Here is a 26390-nt window from a genome sequence, read left to right as displayed (position 1 = left end):
AGCCGGAGTGTAAACATCTTTTTCTGAGTGTTAGTCATAGTAGATGTTTATTAACCTGTTACATTGTGAATATCAATCTTTTGCGTGTTATTTTAGATCCGCGGTGTTTGTGTTCGTGTTGTGGCGTCTCACTCATGCGACGCTGTGATTGGCTGAGACGCACGGACACGTGACACGGAAGCGAAAGCAACATGAAACGGGTCCGATAGTAGCATTGTAACGTCTTCACACCAACACGTAAACCATGTTTACAAACAGATTTTAGTAGACGATACGTTTAAATTCGGTAACTGTATCTCGATACTCGGCCGACTCTAACAGCGAGGACGGGTTTACTCCGAGAGCCTCCAAGCGCTAGTCTGGCTTTCATTATTAAGGTACAAACGCTTTTATTTGATTTTACTCGTTTATTACCCGTGCATTTGAGAAAATTGTTTAATTTGTTTATTTTTAAAACATTTGTTTTCACGTTATTTGTAATGTAATGTTGCTTGAAAGTTTAAAACAGGTTAAAAAATATGTTGAGTATATGTGACTGGAAACGAGTATTGTGAGACACGTCTCTCTCTCTGTGTGTGTGTGTGTGTGTGTGTGTGTGTGTGAGAGAGTGTGTGTGTGTGTGTGTGTGTGTGCTGTAGTTGTGATTTGGCAGGTAGCCTGAAGCATGAGCGGCCAGCAGGTGTCGCTGTTGCTGCAGGAGTGTCTGCGGCGCGCTGTCAGCGGACCGAAGGGAGACACGCAGACGCTCCGCCGCGGTAATGACGCACGCAGCGCTGCAGACTACAGGAAAACATTTCGTTTGGAATGTTCGTCTAATGTTTTTTTTTTAAATGTTACCACTGACTACTTGTTACAGATGGTTCAAAGAACATTCGAAAGTAGCATTCGCACAATGTTTGGAAAATGTTACAAAATTCACACAACCAAGAACATTCAGAAATATCTTAACGGGAACATTAGCAAAGCGTTCCAAGAACATATTGTTGTTTGCTGGGTGTTTCTCCCAAAATCCTAGGGTCCAAACAACATTGGACCCCATTGACTTTCACTGTATGAGCCCAGAAAGACATGCAGTGTCCAGTATTCCTGCTAAAGCCTTGACCTCTGACTCTCAGGGTCGTTTCCGGATGATCTAAACACGCTCCTCCAGGAGGCCGCGGACGGAAAGTGGCCGTTCGTTGAGGAGAAATGGCAGTACAAACAATCCGTGACGTCTGAGGACAAAATGAACTCTTCGGATCTCATCAGAAAACATCTGCCGCAGTTACTGGTAATGATCAGACCGTGGGTTACGGCAGCCGAGCGCTGCTGAATCGGTGATCTGAAGGCTGCTGTGATTTCAGGTGTTTCTCAGAGACAGCATCGCCGCCGATGAGCCGGAGTGGGCGGTCGCAGTGGTTTTCCTGGTCGACCGTCTTCTGTACTGGATGGACGGCTCTCATGTGCTGTTGAAGATTGCTAAAGCGTTGCACAAACGTTACCCGGACGTTCCCATCGCCCCTCAGGTCATCATCAGACAGGCTCGAGTCTATCTGAACACCGGTGAGCCCTTCACTCTGTGTGTGTGTGTGTTTCAGCTCTAAACTGATCCATAACGCGACTCTTTGGTTTTGTTGTGATGCAGGTAAACTGCAGAAAGCAGAGTTCATTCTCAGCAGTCTGATCAATAATAAAGCTTCAACAGGTGCCGTTTACTTTCACTCATATTTCAGCTGATTTGCCCGTCTCTGCTGTGAACGTGCAGCGTGCTGTTTCTGGTTAATTGTGATTCAGGCTCGTGGACGTATCAGAAGGCCAGCGATCAGACGCTAGTGCAAGCCGTCAGTCTTCAGGTGCGAGGACAAGTGCTGCAGACGCTCGGTGAGATTTAAACGCACATTTCTAAAGCCCTAAATCATCAAAGCTTTGCTGTAAACCTGTTTCACACTCGATCTCCTGCATGTCTTCTGTCTCTGCTTGATCGTTTAGAGTGTTTTATCCAGTCAGAGCTCGTTTAGTGTAACTGTAGCTGGATCTTGACTGGTTTTGATCAAGTAAAGGTCAGAATAACGTCAGTAATATCTCCAGATGAACACTTACTGGACTGAAGCAGCTCAGCTTTACTTGATTCTCCATCAATCATGTTTTAGAGTCTCAAATCTGAGACAGGAGCGTTTGTTTCCAGAAGCTTTACTTTCACTGTTCCTCAGCGGAGGAATGATCTTCACAAGCCTCCAGAACATCTCACATCTTCTGAGGAGCCTTTATTTCTTCAGCTCTCAATCACTGCGTTATATGTTTGGAGCATCTGGTCATCATCCGAGGGCTAAACGTGTCTGTTATTGTAAATGTATAATGTTTGTGTTTATTAGGTCTGTGGCTTGAGGCTGCTGAACTCATATGGGCGTCTCTGATCGGCTTTTACACTCTTCCACAACCTGATAAAAAGGTCTGGACTACAGTACACACTCTTACAATGAAACTCGACCTCTATCACTCGTTTGTTCTGGAGTTGTAGTGTGTGAAAATCACTCTTGATTCTGGATCAGTTGTTGTTGTTTTCAGGGTATTGGAACGTCTCTCGGGCTCCTGGCAAACATACTGACCTCCATGAATGACCGAGACTTCGCTGCGCTTCAGAAAAAGCTTCATATTGACTTGGTAGTACAGTCTAAAATGTCCTAAATCAGTTGTTCGCCTGTTGAGCTTGTTATTGGACACTCTTTTCCCCTCTTCCAGAGTTTTCTAGGAGAGAGTCGCCATCGTCTGCTGTCCGCGGCGCGAGCGGCCAAAATGGCGGTTGTGTTCAGTCAGTATGGATCTCTGTACGTTCTGACCAATGTGGTGAGTTTTTGAGAATAAACAGAATCATATTTTCTTTTGGCTCATTCCATAAATAGGTCATTTGGTGTCCTTTTATCTAAAGCATTACAGGCACTCATTTTTCTGTAGTGACTGCAGTCATGTGAATATAAATTTCCCATCTTTGGTAACAGGGTTGCAAAAGTGCAAACCTTATTAAATGGTAAACTTTTTTTTTACATGATATAACTGCTCATATAAGATTTAGTTTGGCTAAATGAAGACACAGTTTTGTACCCTATTTAAATATTTTTTATGATTTTTAAATGCTAATACACATTTTATATTTTTATATTCACTTTATTATTTTTTTAACAAAAAAAAACAAAAGTCAAAAGTATGATATAGGTCTTATATGAATTTATAAAAATGAGATAAAAAGACAATTATGACTTACTAAGTTATGAGATTATAAGAAACTATGAGATAAAATGTCAAAGTGGACAGAAAGTAAAAAAATGTATGACATAAAAAGTCAAAATTATGAGATAAAGAAAATTTGGGGGTGGGGGGGAGTTGAGATTATGAGATAAACCTCAAAATTGTGATTATAATATATCAGAATTATGAGATAAAAATAAAAAATTGGCAAAAAGTTGAAATTATAAGTTTTGACACCCTACGTCATACTTATAAGATTAAAGTTTGAAATGAGATAAAATGACATAATTCTTACATAAAAGTTCAATTTGACATTTTATCCCAAAATTATGATTTTTAATCTCATAATTTTTTGTGACTTTTTATTTTATTTTATAATTTTGACTTAATATGTCATCATTTTGACTTTCATGCCATAGTTATGATTTACCAAAGAATTTTATTTCTCATGTGGCAGAAATGGACTTCCATAAATGTGCATTACTGTATTCCTTCATTAAACAATAAGGATCGTTCATCAGACTGACAAACCCTGTTATTATACTGTATATATTTATCGATTTATTTCCCCCTCCTGATGCTCTGTGAGATAAACCTCAAAATTGTGATATAATAAGTCATAAATATGAGATAAAAAATTATAAATTGACACCCTACGTCATAATTATAAGATTAAAGTTTGAAATGAGATAAAATTACATAATTCTTACATAAAATTTCAATTTGACTTTTTATCCCAAAATTTGGATTTTTAATCTCATAATTTTTTGTGACTTTTTATTTTATTTTATAATTTTGACTTAATATGTCATCATTTTGACTTTCATGCCATAGTTATGATTTACCAAAGAATTTGATTTCTCATGTGGCAGAAATGGACTTCCATAAATGTGCATTACTGTATTCCTTCATTAAACAATAAGGATCGTTCATCAGACTGACAAACCCTGTTATTATACTGTATATATTTATTGATTTATTTCCCCCTCCTGATGCTCTTTTGCAGGTCGCCCAGGGCATTTGTTTACTGTCTTACAGTTTCTCAAAAAAATGCCCTGTGGAGGATCAGCAGATGTACCTCGTTTTGGCTAAGGAGGCCTTTGAGATCGGCTTGCTAACAAAGACGACAGGAGACGTCGTCACCAGCAAGCTGGAGTTGCACACGTTCCTCAAAGCCGCTTACTGCTTAGCCACGACTCACAGATGGATGACCGGCCCGTCCGAGATGGTCATCTCAGCGATGAGCGCCTGTCGGGAAGCCATGACTTTATTTGTCGACTACTGCGCTAGAGCTGACTCCACTTTGTGTACTGAGATCATGGCGAAGATACAGCAGATTAAATTGCTGTTGAAGGTAGAAACGTTTCGTAATTCTGATCCGCGCTCTTTTATTCCCGACAGCTACCGTTCGATGGAGTTCGGGCCTGTTTTGTTCACGCTCAGCGATTTTGCGAAGGCATTGGACATTTTTGGAAAGCACCACAAGTCTGTTTGTGAGGCATTCGAGAACGGCGTTCGAGGAGGTTCGTGCTCGACTCATGTGCAATGTATAACAGCGTTTCAGACGGACACAGAAGTCCTCGCAACGGAGATGCAGAAAGCGCCGGATCATGGAGCAGATCATTCAAGTCTGTTTTCCTCCAAGCAGAATCCATCTAGCAATGGATCATCATTGATTTTGGTTGATCAAAGCTGTCATACTGTCGATGAGCAAAGCAGCACTGGATCTTATGAGGTGGTTAATGACTTTAGCAATGTGAGTCAAGAAGCAAACCCGAGCAATCAAAGTAGCATCAGTCCATCCGTTCCCAACACCTTTAGAAACAAAGAAAACCAATGTCAATCCCAAGCGATGCAAGAGCTCGCCACAACTGAAGATGTTGAGGACAACCCATCAGAAATGCCAAGTATACAATGGAGAGACGATCAGAAGAACCTGGCCGCAAGAATGTCTTCCAGTTCCTTCAGCAGTGGATCTTCATGGGAACGTGTATCAGGACAGTCTCAGAGTGACATACAAACCGAAGAGGATGTTATAGATCCCTCTCATGATAGCAACGAAATCAATAACGATGCAAAGGTTGGCCGACCCAAAGGTGGAAACACTTCCTCGTTTTCCCTCTGCGATAGCTCCGCATCACATTCTTCATGGCAAAAACTCTCCATAAGCCCCATCGCTAATGTAGAACGACTTGAGTTAATACACAAGAAAGAAAGGACGGATCAGCATCTTCAGTTCCCAGACAAGATTCAAGAATGCCAAGGAACCACTCTACCATCCACCGAGAGTGACCCGTTTGAGGAACTGGGGTTTGAGCATCTATCAACACCCGATATGCATCAACCCGCCAAACCTTTGTCTACAGGAGACAACACGCCAGTGTGCAAGGACTGCTTCGAGAACTGCATCATGGGAAGTGAGGTTCTGACTGAGCGTGACTACAGATCTCTTTTGGCTGGAGTTTGTCAACGCTGCCTTGTTGAGCGACTGCCGAACAAACCGCTGAAGCCTCTGGATCTCAGACAACTGGAGAAGGCCTACGGTGAGTGATGTGTCATGGTGTTTCTTCTGCAAATTGAAGTGAAGGGTTGTAACAGAAGCAAATGTCCTCTTCTAATCTGGCAGATGGCATTGTCCTGAAGTATTCGAAGGCCTCAGATGTCTGGATAGGCTCTGAAACCAGCGTTTACATTGGGAATCAGATGGGTGTCCAAGGCAAACAGAGACAAGCCATCGAGGTGCAGTACCTGCACCAGGAACAACTGCTTAGCAGGTAGGACTTGTTTAGTTTTATCAGTTAACAATCATGTCAAAAGAATTAAAACATTGCTTAGGGATGTTTTTTCCCCCCATATTGATACAGATTTTATTTGCCGATCTACAAAGTATGACCCATGCACATTGTGTAAATCTGAGGAAAAAACATATTGTGTTCCAATAACAAGCCTTTAATATACATTTATTTCATGCATGCATTGCTTCCGACAGCATTGCACGAGCTAGCGGCGCCACCTTCTGGCTGTGTGCAGAAAGCCCTTGGCATCTCTGCCAGTGTCCAAAATTAACAACACGCAGCTATCTTTCCAAATTTGTAATAAGAATCGTTTCTAAATCTGTTGTTAACAGAAGAGAAGATTTTAGGTCACTCGTTTTATTTCTGGCCAAAATAAAAGCTCTATGTTAAAGCAAAGAAATAATAATTTAAACATTTACATTTACATTTACATTTAGTCATTTAGCAGACGCTTTTATCCACAAAGTATGACCCATGCACATTGTGTAAATCTGAGGAAAAAACATATTGTGTTCCAATAACAAGCCTTTAATATACATTTATTTCATGCATGCATTGCTTCCGACAGCATTGCACGAGCTAGCGGCGCCACCTTCTGGCTGTGTGCAGAAAGCCCTTGGCATCTCTGCCAGTGTCCAAAATTAACAACACGCAGCTATCTTTCCAAATTTGTAATAAGAATCGTTTCTAAATCTGTTGTTAACCGAAGAGAAGATTTTAGGTCACTCGTTTTATTTCTGGCCAAAATAAAAGCTCTATGTTAAAGCAAAGAAATAATAATTTAAAGAAACACAAATTTTACAAAACAACAATAAATTATTATTATAATAATTAATAAATATTAATTTTTGATTGTACAGCACAAAGTTACTACAAAAGTTATATATTTATTTGATTTGTAAAATTGTAATTATTTAAATAATACAATAAAAATATTGTTTAGAATGTTGTTGTTGTTGTTATTCTATAGTCATAGTGAGCAAGGAAAACAAGTTTTCCTTTTCTCTTGTCCTTAGCTGATCATATGCATGATTGCACTATAATAGACAGAAATGGTATGAAATATTATGCTATGTACATTTGCACTCATTCAATCTTCAGCTATGTAGGAAAGGAATACCTGAAAGTTAAAGGGCTTCATTCGCACCTTGATGACGTGGAGAGACAGATGACTGCACAATACTACGTTACAGAGTTTAATAAATGCCTGTATGATAATAACGTCACAACCCAGATCTTCTTCATCCCGTCTGAAGTGCTGCTGGTGAGATCCACTACTTTAATTTTAATTTACTTTAATTGCTGATCAAAGCACTGCATGGCATGTGTGTACATCTAAAAAAACACCTGTATTTGTAAACCCACTTCTGTATTTGGACAGTGAAAAAAATCAGTGAACATGACTAATTATTGTATATATTATACTGATAGTTTATAATTTTTTTTTTGTTATTTTATTGTTGATATGGCTTATTACGTCAAAGTTTATGATTAAGGTATTTCCAACATTAAAAACAAAACTGTAGACTTTAATGCAGTTGTATTCACACGTCTGTTTCAGGTTCTGGAGAAGGATCGTATTGTAACCTGCTTGTCTGCAGAGCCGTACATGTCTGGGACATTTGTAAAACTCACAAACAACACAAGAGGTACTGAAAAGAAACTTGACGCGACTAAATACGGCATCGCCTTTGGTCATTTCGCCTACGAGTTCTCCAATCATCAGGAAGTCGTGGTGGATCTGCAAGGTGAGAGATCTGAGATCTTGAGCATACTTGTTCATAAAAAAAGAATTGAGAAGAATTATCATTGCATGATTATGCATCTCAATTCACTTGCATTGTTTGCAAGATTTTATGTCACAGAAGATCCATAAGCACATCTTGTAAAGCAACAAGTCAACAAGACAATTTTCAAAAAACAATCCTCAACTAACAAAGAACACATCGTCTTTAGAAATCTTCATTGTTCAGCGTTTGTTTTGATGTGATAAAGCCATTATTGAAATTACAGGGCAATTTGACTAAAAAACATCACATATTCACATTAAGAATTGCAAACATTTGTTGTATTACAAGTTCAAAACTAATTATGCAATTTGAGGAATTTTCTAATTAAATAAGCACTCATTTGCATACGTTTCTAGAACATGAATCTAAAGCCCGGTTCAAAATTCTTGTTTGATTTTGTTGACATATTAGAGTTAAAGGTTTTTACCGAAGGGATTTTGGATTTCTCTTTTTATTACTCCATAAATCAGAAAATAGTGTCAACAGACAGGAAAAAACTAAATTTTCGCCATGTTTTTAGGAATAAAACGTTATAAAAACTCATGTGAATGATGTATCAACAAACCCCTCAGTAAAAATCTTCAGAATATAGAGAGGAATAAAACTGCTAAGTTTGGTGTCTGTAAGTGCTGCTGAAGTGGAGATAAAACTCATTTTGAAATATTATGTTTAAATATGCAGATTGAGGCATTATCTAATTAAATATGCGCTAGTTTACATACATTTCCAGAACATAAATCTGAATACTGACTAAAGCAAGGGTCAAACTTATTCTAATTTTAATCAATCAAAAATAATTTAGTTTTGTTTGTTTTTGTTTTTTTCTATAAAAATGGTTTCCTTAATCTGAGCGGTAAAAGACTTCTTAATCTTAAAAAATCTTAAATTTGCTACCTGAACACACAAAAAACGTTGGACTTGCTTCAGCAATGTTAAGTGTTTGGAAAAACAAAAACTCTGTAATTTGTCCTTCGTGGACAAAAGTGAGCAGCCATAGGAAATGAATGGGTGAGACTATAATTCAGAGCAATTTTTCTTTATTTGTCCAATAAAAATCAATAAATCCAACACAATGCAGATCATACATACACATAACGAAGGGGTGAGCCTATACAACATTCTCAATGTGGCAAACACAAACACACACATCCATAAACAAAGCATTAAATGAGCCTAAAACAGATTTTTGTTTTAAATTTTGTCAAATAAAAAACAGTCCCTCACGCATGCACAAACAAAGAATTGAATGAGCCAGTAACTTTGTAGCAATTGTTTTTAAATATGTCAATCAATCACTTTTCCTTATAGCATGGTCAGATTTGTCTGTAAGCATATTTTGGTATCTTTGTATAGTCTCACCCAACACAAATGTTCTTTAAAAAAAATCTAAAATTTTTATTTGTGATAAAATCTAAAACGTAAGAGGTTCAGTTTGTTACAACACTGGTTTAGACTTCAGAATATGCAGCCAGTAAGTAGGCCAACTGCAGCCATCTAGCCATTTTTACACCAACATATGCCACCAGATATCGCCGAAGTATACAAAATGTTGAAGTTTTGGCCATTTCAGCTTACTGGAATGAATGTTTTTACTTAAGTAAAAAAATAAGCATACTTTACATGAGAGTCAATGGAGCAATTGTGTAATTTTATAGGTAAATAAGCTAAAAAATACACACAAAGAATCACAAAAGAAATGCATAAATTGATTGTTTTTACTAAAGTGAAGATAGTGTTATGACATTTATTTAAAAAAAATTAAGGATCACAAGTGAGACATTCGTGCCCAAATTTGTCCATGAAATATTCATTAAGGGCTGCTCTATGAAGGATGAAGGTTTTTCCAGAGGGGAATTTTTTCATCACTCTATAAATCAAAAATACTGTAAACAGACAGAAAAAAAATGCATTTTCACCATGTTTTTAGGAATAAAATGCTATATATAATCAGGCACATGACATATGAACAAACCCTTCAGTAAAAATCTTCAGAACACAGAGAGGAATAAAACTGCTAAGTTTGGTGTATGTGAGTGCTGCTGAAGTGGAGATAAAACTCATTTTGAGAAAACTAAAAAGGTTTCGAAAAATGTTCCAGCAAATTTCCTATTTTAATTGTCTCCTCAGGATGGATAACGGCCAACGGGAAGGGCTTGACCTACCTGACCGACCCTCAGATTCACTCGCTCTTGAAGTCGAGATCTAGTAACTTTCAACAAACCGGAATAAACGACTTCATCAGACATCAGCATGGAGACGAGTGTAACGAGATCTGTCGAGCTGCCGGACTCAAACTAATCAGATAATATCTACATGTAACAATATAATGTGGCTTTTTACAGTCATCTCGATGTCAAAAACTGGCCTAGAATTTACCCTAATATAACATGTGTTACTATAAAATATTGAATGTTTTATTTATAGAAATGTATAGGTCATAAAACTGCAATGTTCATATGGGAAATGAGGAACTGACTATTATCAGTAACATATTATCTAACCACAAGAACCTTTGGATTGAGTAAATCCAGTTCCACATTGTGAAATATCTGGGTCACATTCTGACCGAGTCTTATGATAGTGTCATCATTAATGCGGGGGCCGCGTCATGTGACTGAAACCAGTTCAACTCCATTCCAAAGTTTCAAAACAAACACTCAACCTCATTCACGCTGCGTACTTCTCTTATTTTCACCCGACTGGCCGTGCAAAGCACTCTCACTGTTTTATGAAGAACATGCACAGTACATATGCCATAAAATCACACTAAACAATGAATCAGTTTAGAGGATGACTGATTGTAAACAACATAAAAGTATCATGGAAATATCAGAGAACTTAAAAATTGTGATTACTGTTGTCAAGTCAAGTGAAAATTCTAAAATACATAGTCATACTGTAATGTCTATGAAGTCTGTCTATAATGTCTGTAGTGCTTATATATATGATATGATAGGATCTTGGGAGCTTCTATATGATATTCTATATGGATTGTTTGTATTTATCTTTTTATCTAGTAGATGAATCGGTACTTTTAGTGTGCAGGAGTAATATATATGTGAGCCTGGAGCACAAAAGCAGTGTTAAGTCGCTGGGGGATATTTGTAGCAATAGCCAACAATACATTGTATGGGTCACAATTATACATTTCTCTTTTATGCCAAAAATCATTAGGATATTAAGTAAAGATCATGTTCCATGAAGATATTTTGTAAATCTCCTACCGTAAATATATCAAAACTTAATGTTTGATTAGTAATATGCATTGCTAAGAACTTCATTTGAACAACTTTAAAGATGATTTTCTCAATATTTAGATTGTTTTGCTCAAATAGTTGCATCTCAACCAAATATTGTCCTATCCTAACAAACCATACATCAATGGAACGCTTTTTTTTTCCAGCTTTCAGATGATGTATAAATCTCAATTTAAAAAAAATGGACCCTTATGACTGGTTTTGTGCTCCAGGGTCACACACACACACACACACACACACGCATACATATATAAAATATTGCAATTATAAAATCTAATACAAATAAATAATTAAAAGTTATGGAAATGAATTGGTTTAAGGGTTAATGATACAGCAGATTGGGTTTGTAAACACAGAGAATATGTAATAAATATGTTGAATTGAATCATGAGAGTCTCTAAAACTGATGTGTCATTGATGGTCTCAGAGCTGGTGTTGTTTTCAGCTCTTATGATCCACACGTCATGTCCTCCTGAGAGCCGACAGAAAAGCAGGCGGTGGATTGTGGAGTGAACTCTGTGCTGTGAATAAGGAAGTCCTGGATGTGTTTACCGTCAGGAGCTTTAAATGCAGGCAGAGCAGCTGAAGGTCACACACACATCTGAGCGGTGAACATGAAGCTGCTGCTGGGTTTGTGTTCGGCTCTGCTGCTGCTGCTGCTGGTTCTGACTGGAAGATGCTCGGCACAGAGACCGCATCGATGCCGTAAGTCTGTCAAACTACAGATGCAGGTCTCTGCTGCAGCTCTTGAACTGCTGTCTGTTACAAAATAACTCAAATGCTTTGAAGAATGCATGTCCAAAATATGTTGGGTTTTATTTTTTAGTGTTGGGTTGAACGTGTTTCTTGTGGACAAGTGTTATTTTAGTATCATTAATATACTAGTTTTTATTAATATTGTGAATTTTTAGTAATTTTGTTGTTTATGTGATTTGTATTGGTTTTCTCAAATATGTATATATAGTTCTTATGAATTTTTAGCTTATGAGAAATGTTGTCTTGGCAACTAGCTGAAAGTTTGAAGTTTTTAAAATATTTTATGTTTGTTTTATTACAGGTATTTTCTTTTAATGGTTTTAAGACAGTTTTGAAATTCATGTAATTAAGATTTTAAATTAAAATGTATTTGAATTTTTTAAGAATAACACTGTGTCTTTAGATGCTGGTCACTATTTTTTAATCATTTTTGTGCTTTAATTAGAATTAAAATAAATTCAGTGGTTTAAACAAGCCAACTTTTTGCAGTGTGACATGAATAAAAAAGTAGTTTATAAATTATGAATACTGCATAATAATTGTGCAAGAATATGGAAACATTTAGAGGCATTTAAAGCACGTCTCTTATAACCGTGTTATCTGATCTCTCATTACAGTCAACATGTAAGAAACAATGTGCACGTCCAGGAAAACAGACCTGGCTATTAATAAAGCAAAAACAAACAGGCAGATCCAGATCTGCTGCATGCGCTCGCACTGTAAGCGTGTTCATGAATGTTTTGCATGAAGTAAATCATGTGGTCTGTGTTACAGGAACTCCAGCGCTGCTGTCTGGCAGTATGAGCGTGGTGAGTTATTATTCACATTCATGACCATCCACTCCCATGATGCCTTGAGAATCGGTCTATACTCTTAAACCACTTCTATATTTGCATTTCTGCATATGTTACATGTAATAGTCAATTATATTCAATTGAAGTCTATAGGTATTGCATCACGGTTTGATTTGATTTGATCATTCACTGAGATTCATGAGCAGTTGATTTCAAGAGAACTGAAGACTTCTCGTCTTTCTCGGCTCCTATTGATCGAGCGATTGTTCAAAAGTTGTAATTGATCTTGGAGCTGGTTGGCCAGTTCATCAACTCTAGATATGAATGAGAGATATAAATGTACACCACCTGTCAAAAATGTGGAAGATGTTTTTAAAGTCTCTTCTGCTCAGCACTGCTGCATTAATTTGATGAAGAATACAGTAAAAATTGTGAAATATTATTCTAATGTAAAGCAGCAGCTTTCTCTGTGCTGATCTGCTGCTCGAGAAACATTTCTGATTATTATCAATGTCGTGCTGCACAATATTTCTGTGATACATTGTATTTTTCAGGATTCACAGATGAACAGAAAGTTCAGAAGAACAGCATTTATTTGAAACGGAATCTTTTGTAACATTATAAATGTCTTTACTGCCACTTCTGATCAATTGAATGCGTCCTTGATGAATAAAAGTAGTCATTTATCGTGTTGTTGTTTAAATGTTACTGATTCCAAATGTTTAGTCTGGTAGCTATTTTGCTCTTATTATCTGAAAGCATATTTAAACACATAGCTGTGTGTGTTTCAGAGCGCTCGAGACGGGCAGGACTGGGCGGTTGCTAAATATCGTTACGATGCTATCGGCCAGCGCATCCGTTTATGGGAGTTTGGTCGAGTTCAGAGCAGATCATTCCATGCCAATATGCTGTTCCTGTTTCGAGAGGTGAAGCACAAACTCCATGTGGAACTATAGATTTATTTCTCATGAACAAACCCCTGTAATGTCAGCCTTACAGGAACAGAAACTGAACAGAAGTGAATTACTCCACGTCCTCATCAATGCAGCTGTATTATACAGAGAACAGCGTTCAGAAGCATGGCGCTTGTTTGCTAACTGACATTCATAGGAAAATAATGGATGAGGCAACAAACTACTCAGAAAATGTGCTGATGTTAAAATCTGAGCTCTCTGACAATATTTACTCCATTAAAAGTCAAAGTATCCAAACAATGATTTACTAAACACGCCAGCTGCTAACTGAACTGAAACCATCGTTCTACACTCAACAATCAGCGGATATGAAGTTACCCGGAAATGTTCATCTCATTCCACACGAGTCACAAAAAGTCACAATTATGACTTTAAAAGTTGAAGTTATGACTTTAAAGGCCAAAATTGTGTTATAATTGACTTTTTGTAATTATTTCAACTTTTCAATCTCATAACTGACTCATCATTTTAACTTTTTATATCATCGTTTCAACTTTATCTCATAATTGACTGTCATCATTTTGACTGTCTCATAACTGACCTATGTCATATAATCTCATAATTTACATTTTATGTGACCATTTTTACTTTATAATCTAATAAGTATGACTTTTTATGTCATAGTTTTAATGTTTTATCTTATAATTGACTGTCATAATTTTGATTTTATCTCATAATTATTACTTTTTGTAATTATTTCAACTTTTATCTCATAACTGATTCATCATTTCAACTTTTTTTGTCATAATTTTGACTTCGTCTCATAATTGACTTTCAGATTTATCTCATAATTATAATTTTTTTAATTTTAACTTTTTCTCATAACTGACCTGTATCATAATTTTGACTATCTTATAATTGACATTTTATGTTACAATTTTGACTTTATAATCTAATAATTATGATTTTTTTTTGTCAGTTTCGATTTTTATCGCACAATTAATTGAATCTCAGAATTAACTTTTTGTCAATTTCGACTTCTCATAATTGACTCATCATTTTGACTTTCATCTCATAATTATGGCTTTTAAAGTCATCATTTTGACTTATCTAATAATAGACTTGTTGTCATCATTTCAACTTTTATGTCATAATTTAGAAGTTTTGTCTCATAATTGACTTGGGTCATAATGTTGACTTTGTCTCATAACTAACCTATGTCATATCTCATAATTGACATGTCACAATTTTGACTTTATAATCTAATAAGTATGACTTTTTATGTCGTTTTAAAAAAAAATTAATCTTATAATTGACTGTCATAATTTTGATTTTTATCTCATAATTATTACTTTCTGTAATTATTTCAACTTTTAACTTATAATTGACTCATTTCAACTTTTTTGTCGCAATTTTGACTTTGTCTCATAAGTGTTTTTCTGTCATAATTTTGACTATAATCTAATAATGATTTTTTTTTGTCATAGTTTCATTTTTTATCATACAGTTAATTGTATCTCAGAATACAATTGTAACTCATTATTGACTGTCATCATTTTGACTTTCATCTCATAATTATGGCTTTTTAAAGTCATTATTTTGACTTATCTAATAATACTTTTTTCACAATTTTGACTTTTTATCTCACAGTTAACATTTTCTCATAGTTATGACTTTTTATCTCAGTTGACTGTCAGAACTGTGACTTTTTATCTTTGTAGTATCTTCTATAACTTTTAAAGTCATAATTATGATGTACCAAAGCATGATATGCTTCTCATGTGGCAGAAACGGGCTTCCATGTGTTTCAGGCATACTGTCGCGTCACTGAATGTGTTCACTGATTCCCTCAGGCTGTGGTCTACACCATCGACTACAAGAACCGGACGTGTCAGAAGAATCCTCTCCATGTGGACTTCCACCCCTCACACATTCCCCATAATGCCTCGCTGCTGTCGCAGGTGATTCTGGGAGGGTCGTCGGCGCCAGGTGAAGGTGTGCTGGTCAACACCTGGACGGGAGACGTGCCTGAGACTGGAGGTGAGCATCACGTGGATTTAACCCTAACTCAGCAGCAGCTTAAAGAACTAGCAACAGAGTTCTGCTCGGGTGTCATGAATGAGGATTTAAGGAATATGATACTCAGTGCTTGAGTGATTGAAAATAACAATCATTAAGTTAAATAAGAAATATAAAGTGAGGAACATTTTTTTTAAATGTATTTAACATATTTAAAATTATAAATAATAATAAAACATCTGTGGGATGCAGGATGCATTTAAAATGATTTATCATTAACTAAACAAGATGCAACATTTAGTGATAAAAGTGATCACAAATAATAATAATAATCATAAAGTTGAGTAAGAAATAAAAAGTAAGGAATAAAATAAAAAATATTAAAAAAAATAAAATAAAAATAAACAAAAAATATGTATCTGTAAGATGCATTTAAGATGTTTTCCATTATCTGACAAAACTAAGTTTAAATAAGAAATAAAAAAAAATGTAAATGCATTTAAAAACTACAAATAAAATAATAATACAAATACAATTTCTGTAGGATGCAGGATGATTCTCCATTAATAAAACATGATGCAACATTTTAGATCACCATAACTTTTTAGAACCATGTTCATGCAAATGAACCTATGCCTGGTTTTATTACCCAGCAGGCAGCTTGATATCACTGTAACGTCAATACTTGATCAAGATGCTGTAACTTCTTTTTAAATCTCTTCCAGTGGTAATTGGATGAAAATAGGAAGTTGAAAAATAAAAAAATCGGACTGAAATTGGTTTAATAAATAGACCAACATGTTTGAATTTCGGTTTACATCAAATCAACGTCATGTCAAGGTTTTGACGTCAGTTTGATTTGCATATTTACCAGTTTTATCACAACTGCCCGCTGCCGTTAATGTTTCATCTACAGAAGTTCCCATTGCGGACAGTTATAAGCACTGCATGCATTTAGTTGATTTGTATTTTTAATTCCCAGGTAAGTACCTGGCCACGGTCACAGAGTTCGGATGCATCCCGGTGTCGACGCTTTACTACACGGCGAAGACTGGATGGGTCGTTACGACGTACGTCATACCAGCATGAAAATAACCTGACAAAAGCCAACTCTACACTGTGTGTTTTTACGCATCTGTTCTTTGACCCTTGTAATAATTAACATCGTTAATGTTGGTTTTTCAGCTACTTTAATGCCGTGACGGGGATCGAGGACCCGGAGCAGTTCTTTCCTCCTCCATTCTGCGCCGATGCAGACACCGAAGAGGAAGAATTCGATTTCTTCAGCGCCTTTATCTGAGAAATCTGCTCAACACACTGTTACACTCGTGTTATTGTGATTTTAACCACTTCGAACCAACGTCTTCAGAATGCTTTTGTTAGTTGTGTAGTGTTAAATGCTGTTGCTGGTCTGAGTGATTTGCGCACCTAACGCATATACGCTCAAAAGCACTTTAATCATTAACAAAAAGGGAAAATAAAGTTGTTTTTTCCTCAAACACTAAATCTGAAGCGTCTGGCTTTTTCACCTGTACATTTATGTGTTCAGCAGATGCTTTGCAGGGTTTATGATGTTGAATTTAAGACCAAGTAAAGAATATTTCAGGAATAATTGGAATGGAACTCAATACAGTCTCCATATATCAAGTTTGAAAATATAACAACGTCTATTATATCGTCTCATCACAATGTTCTTCATCAGTATTTTGCCTTGTTTTCCAGCGCAAATGTCTAAAGACTCAAAGGAAAATATATTAAGACGGCAAGTCTTGTTTTATGAGGAATTGAGTTTATGTCTGTCAGTGGGCTCAGAAAAATCTACGTAATTCAAAGGGAAAACAAGTTTTCAGACACATTTGACAGATAATTGTCTCACTTCATTTAGCGTCTCCAGTAAATGTACGGATTTAAAGATGTTTAGATCTATGCACTGGAAAACCAGACAAACATACTCATCTTTTTCAAGTGCATGCAACAATTAATGCCATGACTTCAAGCCTTTCGGCTCTGGTTTAAGACCGATATCATTTGTGGAGATGAGAATTAAGACTCACAGTAACCCTCTTTTATCCAAAGTGACTTCCAAAAGTGTGCATTTATTATTTAATACAAGTGGATGAAGTCAAGCACAAAATATATTTTTTCATCTTTATTGCAATTGTTTCCATTGAGAAACATGTCAAATGCATAAACAATTAAAACACTGAACCAGTCATCCGAGAGAATAAGTGCAAATCAACCAGAGATCATATTGTACTGAGGATCAGAAGAGTCATACACGTTTGCAAAAGGTGCTAAATCTAGAAAAACCGAGACTGAAAACACGTGTGCTTCTGACTCATAAATCACGAGTGTCGTGGATCTTGATTGATTGATTGGTGCTTTGAATCTAATGAAGCACTAATATATGAGTGCGTTACTGGTGATTATCATCGAAAGCTACTGATCTCTTAGTGCTTTCCTTTCATGTGAACTAGTAGTTAGCCCTTTAACCTCCTTCACCAAGTGTACTCAGAAACTGAATAAACAAACCTTGACGTCGTGTTGTGTGACGTGCAACCAAACGATTAGACGAACTAGAAAAGCAAAGCATGGAAGCAAAGCTATCGGCGAACCGTTTAACAAAGAGCAGATAATTCAAAGTTGAAGCTGTTTGACCGCACGGGTTCAGCTTTGAGAAAATATAAAAGAATATTTCAACCAACATGAAAATGTCTTTGCAAATCCATATGCTGTGATTGTTTTCAGTCAAAAACAAAAGCAGAACTTTAGAGCGTCTCCTTTGGAGTTCCTCTGAAACACAAGAAGTGTGTTTCCGTCACGGAGTAATACAAACAAAAACAACATTTATGACTTTCTCACAATCCAGACAACTCTCAGTTTTGCCATTTTTACTTTATTCTCAGAAATGCAAGATATAAACTCGCAAAAAAGTCAAAATTGTGAGATGTAAACTCGAGCAAAATTATACAATTCTATAATTTTTCACAATTCTGAGTTTATATCTCGCAGTTCACAAAATAACTTTTTTTCTCGCAATTGTGAGTTTATATCTCCTAATTCTGAGTTTATATCTTGCCATTCTGACATTTTATTTCTCAGAATTTCCAGATTTAAACTCTTAAAAAGGAAGTCAGAATTGCGATAGAATTCTGACAGTTTTTTCGTAATTCTGAGTTATGAGTTTACATCCCACAATTCTGTTTTTTGTTTTCCCCCACAAAAACATAAACTCAGATTTATGAGAAAAAAAGTCAAAATTGCAATAAACTCAGAATTCTGGCTGACTTTCTTGCAATTGAGTTTATCTCTCAAAATTCTGACTTTTTTTCACAATACTGATTTTATATCTTGAAATTCTTATTGTTTCCCCAAAGAAAAATAAATAAATTGTGATTTTTTTTAATTCTGAAGTTTATATCTTCAAATTCTAAGATGCTATGTCGCAATTCTAACTTGTGAGATATAAACTCATAATTTCTGAGAAAAATGTCAGAATTTAAAAGAAAAGAAATTTGCGATGTAACAGCATTCGGACTTTTTTCACAATGCCGATTGTACATCTCACAATATTGTTTTTTTGTTTTTCACCACAAAATAAACTTTTCTTGCAATTCAGATTTTCATAAAAGTCAGAATTGTGAGTTTATATCTTGCAATTCTGCTTTATATCTTTTTAATGCTGAGATTGCGTCGCAATACTAAAAAAAGTCACACCTGCTGTATTATCCCATGTGAGAAACGTGATGCTGTGTTTAGGCGTTGAATGGCTTTCAGAAGACGAGCAGCTGTCTTTGGCGCCGGATGTCTCCTGACAGCGTGGGATTGTTTAGGTCATGAGCAGGCGATGCACGCGCTGCAGCTGCTGCTGCGACAGGACGAGGCGGTGTGTCTGCGAGCGCAGGGAATCATCACCTTCCCCACCAGCACCGAGCCGCTCTGCTGCTCCGCTCTGGCCTGAGACACACACGTCTGCACGTTCACTAATGCACAGACTTCGAAAGCTTAATAAATCACGTGTTTGTCAGCTCTTACCTTGACGAAAGAGGCGGAGGGGAACGTGGCGAAGTCGGACGGCATACGAGCTCCAGGCTGCTGCGAAACGATGTGCTGCGACACGTCAGCCTGAGACACACACACACACACACACACACACACACACACGGTCAAACAGCAGCAGAACACACTGCACTTCATCAAAATTAAAAAAAAAAAGTCAAACCAAAAATGTTTTTGTCAAGTTTAAAAACTCTTTTTTTGGAGTGAAAAACATTTTTAAAGAGAAAGAAAAAATTCTCACATTTTGTAAGGAGAAAATGATTTTTTAGAAGAGAAAAGTTCTCTAAGAGAATGTTTTTTTTGGGTGAAGACATTTCAACCTCTCTCAGACCAGGAGAAAGTGTCGTATCTGTTAGGAGAACAGAAGAACTGCTGTGTGTTTGCTGCTCAATATGTGTCTGCCTGTCACCACAGAAGAGAACACACTCAGCCTGCCCTGATCTGATGTTTCCAGCACAGCTACATTATATTAGATTACATTATATTAGATTACATTATATTAGAGTACATTAGATGTACATTCTGCTTCTGTAAATCTGTCTAATCACTTATTTTAATTTTATTTCTAGTTTATATACTTATACATTAGTAATTAATTTTACACTACATGCTTAATACTTTTTATATATTATTATTATATTATTATTTTTCTTTCTGTTAATACATGTGTACTATTTGTGAGCAGTCCAGCTGCAATTGCTTTGGCAATACAAATGTATAATTTTTGTCATGCCAATAAAGCACTCTTAAATTGAATTGAATTGAATTGAGAGAGAGAGAGAGAGAGAGAGAGAGAGAGTGTGTTTTCTCAGCGGTTATCAGTGATCTGCGTTGCTTGTTGAGACCTGAGGTTTTCCCGCTGATGTCGACGACTCTGAGGCCGGCGCTCATCTTCAGCAGGTTGTTCAGCAGCAGGTCAGTTCTGCGGTACAGAGATCCGGCGGGAGCCTCCTTCGTCATGTTCACCGGCTGCAGCGGCGGCAGAGACGACAGCTGCGCTCGCATCTTCTCAGCCTGCTGGGGTCAGAGGTCAGAGGGCAGAGGTCAGAGTCTGGACCTGTGTGTGTGTGTGTGAAGCGGCTCACACTGACCTTCAGTCTGTAGTTGTCACTCTTCAGCTGCTTGATGGCGAGTCGCTGCACGTCGATCTGCTGTTTGAGGAGAGGAGAGTCCACCACCTGAACCTCACCGGAGACGCCGCTCACCCCCCCTGAACACACCCACTTCACTCCATCTCTTCTCTTCATCTTCAGCAGGTTGTTCAGCAGCAGGTCAGTTCTGCGGTACAGAGATCCGGCGGGAGCCTCCTTCGTCATGTTCACCGGCTGCAGCGGCGGCAGAGACGACAGCTGCGCTCGCATCTTCTCAGCCTGCTGGGGTCAGAGGTCAGAGGGCAGAGGTCAGAGTCTGGACCTGTGTGTGTGTGTGTGAAGCGGCTCACACTGACCTTCAGTCTGTAGTTGTCACTCTTCAGCTGCTTGATGGCGAGTCGCTGCACGTCGATCTGCTGTTTGAGGAGAGGAGAGTCCACCACCTGAACCTCACCGGAGACGCCGCTCACACCCCCTGAACACACACACTTCACTCCATCTCTTCTCTTTTCACTTTCAGTTTAGTTATAGTTTTAGGAATTAATAAAAAATAGTTAAAATGGCAATGTCGACGTGTCCAGCTTCTTCTCCAGCAAACTCAGACGAACACTGGCCTCGCTCAACTCCTCACCCTGAGTGATTGGGCACATCCACAGTTCATTCATTCAGAGATGTAAAAATATTATTTTGGATAATAATAATTAGGGCTGTTCACAATTATCATGACCAACGAAGACAATTAGCGTAGACATTTAATTTGGACATTTTCACTTAGGGGTGTACTCACTTTTGTGGCCAGCGGTTTAGACATTAATGGCTGTGTGTTGAGTTATTTTGAGGGGACACAAATGTACACTGTTATACAAGCTATACACTCACTACTTTACATTGTAGCAGAGTGTCATTTCTTCAGTGTGGTCACATGAAAATATATAATAAAATATTTACAAAAATGTGAGGGGTGTACTCACTTCTGTGAGATACTGTATATATATATACATATATGCACACTGATATTATTTATAATATCTGTATCTAAAAAAGAAAAATCCTGAGCCTGAACTTTTTTCCGGGGGTTGGGGGGGGTGAACACATACACAGGGTTATTTGGCAAAAAAAAAAAAAAAGAACATTATTTGAAAATAACTTTCCTTGAAACTAACTAGAAACGTATCTGCCCTTCCCATTAGCCCTTGCCAGGCTCAGACTACAGATTATAGCTGGATATTTAAAACAGCAATAACAAGAAAGTTTACTCACTACAATATGGTGCAAACACATGTAACATTTAGATATCTGATCACGTGAGAGAAACTCGTACTTCTCCTTCTTCTTCAGCAGAGTCAGAGCGTCGTCTAGTTTGGTCTGGATCTTCTCCACGCGCTCGTCTGCGTCTCTCGTCGACGTGTCCAGCTTCTTCTCCAGCAAACTCAGACGAACACTGGCCTCGCTCAACTCCTCACCCTGAGTGATTGGGCACATCCACAGTTCATTCATTCAGAGATGTAAAAATATTATTTTGGATAATAATAATTAGGGCTGTTCACAATTATCGTCACTCTTTGGAAATGTTAACAAACTTGTGGCACCCTACAAAATAATTTTGTCACAATATTTGAATTTCTAACTTCGATGTGATAATCTGAAAAGTATAGATATTCGGTACAACAGGGAAGAACTGCAGAATATAATGTCATACAGATATTTTTAATATTATTTTGTCCATCAATGGTGGCAATCAGTAGGCTAATTTCTAATGAAGAGACCAATTTATATGACAGATTTTAATGTAGACTTTTATTCATATGTAAACATTATTTAATTACCATTATAACTAGCTATCTCACACATGTTTGCTCACTCAGTGTTTTTTTTATTTTACAGCTGGGTCATTCTGGTTCAGTAGCATGAGACAGCTTGATTTCAAACTTTGAATTGAATAAAAAATGACAAGTAAGCGGTCAGTAATAAAATAAGCACAAATAAAGAAATTAATAATGATAGCACAAATAAAATATAACGACAGGCTTTTGAATTAAATACAATGCTTTTTAGTTTTTCAGGTAGGTCTAACAGAAGGTTTTTTTTTTTTACCAATTATCCAAATAACGCTTAGTCCTAGAAAGCTATTATTATCAGAACACGTGAGCGTAATACAGCGGTCAGCAGATCAGTGAATGAGAGGGTAGTGTTACCAGAGTTGCTCATATACCACACCATGTTACACACAGTAGGGCTATTGCAGACAGAAACAGTACTGTACTACATCCATGTGTCCTGTCGGCTCAATGTTTGAGTGGACTTTGCTGTTCCGATTCGCATGAACGGTATATGAGTGGAGCAGTCACATGGGTCGTGAGCAACTGAGCGGAGCGCACACGCATAGAGCGGATAATACGCAGAGCCAGTGTTGCCAACTTAGCAATTTTGTTGCTAAATTTAGCAACTTTTCAGACTACCCTAGCAACTTTTTCTTCCAAAAGCACCTAGCAACAAATTTAGCTATTTTTAAATTTTATTTGGCTACTTTTAGCAACTTTTGATAAGTGACTCAAACAATAAAAAGGCACACATTTTCCATCTAAATTTTACAAAAAGAGGAAACCAAAGATTTCTAGAAGTACATAACAATGATAATTTAATAACTGTTCATTTATGATACACCTTGTTAGTAGCTTGTACATGTGATTGTTGATCAGTTAGTACACTGTAAGAAAAATATCTAGAAATATGGCAAAGGTACTAGTAATTTTCCAGGACATTATCCGTTATCCATTATCTGTTGTAACCCAGTAACCTGAAAACACAAAATGCAATGCGTAATGCAGGTGAAAACCTGTGATTTATTTTCTTAGCGCGTAGCATACTGACTACTAATACACTGCTTCAAACTATAATTGTTCAGAACGTGTAGTTTTACTTGTTTACTAGCTAATAAAAACACTTGTAATCGTTCAAAAATGTAATCGTTCAAAAGCGTTCAATGTTGTATATAAAAATAGTTTATATTTTAACATATTATGCATTTATAGTATTTTACGAACAAATTTAAATTAACATAAAAAATATATTTTTGCTGAGACAATTTTGCGTCGTGAGTACGTAATGACGTCATCGCGCAATGACATCACAACATCATTTAGCAACTTTTAGCAGCAAATCGACCTTCCTTTAGCAGCTTCCCTGAAAATTAATGGGCAACACCAATCCTGAGCCGTCAACTCATTTTCGGCAGCCGAAATTTCGGTGCATCTCTAATTATCGGCGACATCAGATATGGATATTATATAATAAATGCTTTTTTGAACATTTTAGCAATTTAAAAATATTAAAAAATGATTTTTTTACACGGCACCCCGGTTGGAAACACTGCTCTAAGAACTGGTAACTTAAACAGGGTTCGTACAGATACTGCAACATAACATTCCTGGACTTTCCAAGCACTACTCTTTTGGTTTTCAAGGACTAAAATCAGATCTCACTCATCACTTATCAAAAAATATCGTCATTATCTTTCAAATTCTAATATATAAACTAATAAAACAAATGGTACAAATAAAGTGCGGCACATGCAAAGAATGCAATGACTGGCAACTTTAACATCTGAAAGGATACTATGGCAAAGATATCGCTTTCCTTATTCAAACTGATTTTTTTCCCCCACGAGTATATGATTGACCTGAAGAATGAAAGCTAGGCTATATCATACACTTGGAAAAGTATGAGCTATATCACCGCTTATCGACACTAGGGGTGTGACAATACACCTAGCTCACGAGACGAGACAAAATACAGATACATGGTTCAATAGAACGAGACAATGTTTTAATACCTCAAGAAATATTCTAATGACAAAAAATGTGTCTTTTAATTACAAAAAGTAGAACAATGCAGTTATACTTTGAAAAGTTTTAACAAATCTAGGGCTTAGCTAACAATTATTATGCTAATCAAGTAATCTACTGATTATTTTGACAAGTGTGTTTTAGTAATACAAATAGAACTAAGTGAAAAACAGGCTTTAATATGATTATATTTATATATAAACTAATGATGAGGCAATAATAATGGGCTCAAATAAAGTATGAAAACCAAGTACATGGTTTTATTGAACAACTGTTAAATACATAAAGCAATATGCCTTTATTATAACAAACACCTGCAGAGGGCGCCAACGGCCTGGTGAGGTTTCATGCGATTCAACGACGTTTAAATCCATTTAATTTTAATATTTGGCCACATGCAAAGTAAGACACTTTTATTTTGAAATCGCGATCTACAATAAATCGCATATTTAGAAATATGTTGATGTATTCTGTGTTGGCATAGCTTTATAAATGACTTACGTTGCAAATTAAGTGAGATAACGCACAGTTTTCCCAGATGAACGTTAAGCAACCCAAACTCACCGCAGATGCAGAGGAAGAGTTCAGGCCCTTTCACACATACAGTCTTCACTGGTACATTACCCTTAAGAGATCATGTGTGAACAGACCTTTTTTTCAAAACTACAGGTAAATGCATTCTGCCAATCATATCGTTCTTATGGAGATGGCGTGTACAATAAATCGCATATTTAGAAATATGTCGATGTATTCTGTGTTGGCATAGGTTTATAAATGACTTAAGTTACAAATTAAGTGAGATACGCACAGTTTCCGCAGATGAACGTTAAGCAACCCAAACTCACCGCAGATGCAGAGGAAGAGTTCAGGCCCTTTCACACATACAGTCTTCACTGGTACATTACCCTTAAGAGATCATGTGTGAACAGACCTTTTTTTCAAAACTACAGGTAAATGCATTCTGCCAATCATATCGTTCTTATGGAGATGGCGTGATTACTCTGAGCTGTTTACAAAGCTCTGTTAATTATATAGAAGATAGCTTTTCTATATAAATATGGCTCTAGACGGAAATCTCCTCACAGCTTTTTCAGAATGTGTCGTGCTCATCAGCTGCGACTCTGCAGTTGGATACTAGTTATGCGCATCTCATGTTTATAGGACCAAAAATGTCTGATTGGCTAGTAATGTTAGTTTGGTTGAGAGTGAAAGCTGTGTTCCTCTCATACATTGGTAGGCGAACTCATTAACTCAAACGTGATATCAACAAGTTTTTTTTTAAATGTAGGACGACTATCTTATTTCCCACAGCTAAACGCCGCACACCGGAGATCTGGCACGGTGCCGGAGAACTTTAAGCCCTGATTTCTTTATTCATAATATCTAAACACCACGTTTTTAATATGTATTGAACTTTACACATGTATTTATTCATGATATCTTATATAAAGACGGAAGCGACGAGTTTTCTGCATTCTGACCTTGATCTTGAGGGATTTCTTCAGCTCTTTGATGACCGTCTCTCGGTCCTCCAGCTTGTTTCCCAGACCCTCGGCGTCGGTCATCTCGGCTCTGACGGCGGCGGCGCGGATCTCCACCAGCGGACGCTGCACAGACGACACACAGCACACGAGTCAGAGCAGCGGCATCATGGGATTGACTGATTACTGCTGTCAGTGTGTGTGTGTTTGTACCGGGCACTGCGGCCTCTCGCCGTCGTATTCTCCCTCCTGCATGGCGGTGGACATCTTGTTCATGGTGGCGATGAGGGCGGCGCAGGACTGACGCAGACACACGTATGCACTGAGTCCGTGAGAGCCGTACACCTGACGTCACACACACACACAC

The 26390-nt window shown here is 37.1% G+C and overlaps 3 protein-coding genes across 6 annotated transcripts; 2 read left to right on the top strand and 1 right to left on the bottom strand.

Moving 5' to 3' along the window:
* The first annotated feature begins 174 nt into the window (after positions 1 to 174).
* Positions 175 to 10916, top strand: alpk1 (alpha-kinase 1). 4 transcript variants are annotated; one of them, XM_016259092.1, is made up of 14 exons: positions 175 to 377; positions 657 to 806; positions 1116 to 1270; positions 1344 to 1542; positions 1625 to 1684; positions 1774 to 1860; positions 2352 to 2428; positions 2545 to 2640; positions 2719 to 2823; positions 4229 to 5765; positions 5849 to 5996; positions 7119 to 7281; positions 7579 to 7765; positions 9935 to 10916. In XM_016259092.1, exons 2-14 carry the CDS (start codon positions 665 to 667, stop codon positions 10111 to 10113), a joined length of 3135 nt encoding a protein of 1044 aa, XP_016114578.1. In that variant the 5' UTR covers positions 175 to 377; positions 657 to 664; the 3' UTR covers positions 10114 to 10916. The 4 variants fall into 4 exon arrangements, with proteins under 4 accessions (XP_016114578.1, XP_016114577.1, XP_016114576.1 ...); XM_016259091.1 differs by having other exon boundaries at positions 653 to 806; XM_016259090.1 differs by having other exon boundaries at positions 639 to 806.
* Positions 10917 to 11598: 682 nt separating this feature from the next.
* Positions 11599 to 17053, top strand: epdl1 (ependymin-like 1). The gene is made up of 6 exons (XM_016259094.1): positions 11599 to 11769; positions 12595 to 12629; positions 13406 to 13540; positions 15382 to 15568; positions 16530 to 16617; positions 16733 to 17053. Exons 1-6 carry the CDS (start codon positions 11679 to 11681, stop codon positions 16845 to 16847), a joined length of 651 nt encoding a protein of 216 aa, XP_016114580.1. The 5' UTR covers positions 11599 to 11678; the 3' UTR covers positions 16848 to 17053.
* A 4896-nt stretch (positions 17054 to 21949) lies between these two features.
* LOC107572656 (dynactin subunit 1-like) lies at positions 21950 to 26366 on the bottom strand. Its single transcript, XM_016259087.1, has 4 exons — positions 26237 to 26366; positions 26024 to 26149; positions 22019 to 22161; positions 21950 to 21956 (listed from the first exon to the last, which is right to left on the bottom strand). The coding sequence occupies exons 1-4, from the start codon at positions 26297 to 26299 to the stop codon at positions 21950 to 21952; spliced, it is 339 nt and encodes a 112-aa protein (XP_016114573.1). The 5' UTR covers positions 26300 to 26366.
* Between the last annotated feature and the right edge of the window lie 24 nt (positions 26367 to 26390).

Source organism: Sinocyclocheilus grahami, unplaced genomic scaffold, assembly GCF_001515645.1.
Source record: "Sinocyclocheilus grahami isolate Dianchi unplaced genomic scaffold, SAMN03320097.WGS_v1.1 scaffold1788.1, whole genome shotgun sequence".
NCBI classification, from domain to species: domain Eukaryota; kingdom Metazoa; phylum Chordata; class Actinopteri; order Cypriniformes; family Cyprinidae; genus Sinocyclocheilus; species Sinocyclocheilus grahami.
This window is presented reverse-complemented; position numbering and strand designations above follow the sequence as displayed.

Coding starts and splice junctions, on each gene's coding strand:
- LOC107572656 (XM_016259087.1), bottom strand. CDS start 26,299: ATGAACAAGATGTCCACCGCCATGCAGGAGGGAGAATACGACGGCGAG. Junction 26,150..26,236: donor GCGAGAGGCCGCAGTGCCCG/GTACAAACACAC, acceptor TCGTCTGTGCAG/CGTCCGCTGGTGGAGATCCG. Junction 22,162..26,023: donor AGAAATCCCTCAAGATCAAG/GTCAGAATGCAG, acceptor CCAATCACTCAG/GGTGAGGAGTTGAGCGAGGC.
- alpk1 (XM_016259092.1), top strand. CDS start 665: ATGAGCGGCCAGCAGGTGTCGCTGTTGCTGCAGGAGTGTCTGCGGCGC. Junction 2,429..2,544: donor TTCCACAACCTGATAAAAAG/GTCTGGACTACA, acceptor TGTTGTTTTCAG/GGTATTGGAACGTCTCTCGG. Junction 5,766..5,848: donor ACAACTGGAGAAGGCCTACG/GTGAGTGATGTG, acceptor CTAATCTGGCAG/ATGGCATTGTCCTGAAGTAT.
- epdl1 (XM_016259094.1), top strand. CDS start 11,679: ATGAAGCTGCTGCTGGGTTTGTGTTCGGCTCTGCTGCTGCTGCTGCTG. Junction 13,541..15,381: donor TGCTGTTCCTGTTTCGAGAG/GTGAAGCACAAA, acceptor TGATTCCCTCAG/GCTGTGGTCTACACCATCGA. Junction 16,618..16,732: donor ACTGGATGGGTCGTTACGAC/GTACGTCATACC, acceptor TTGGTTTTTCAG/CTACTTTAATGCCGTGACGG.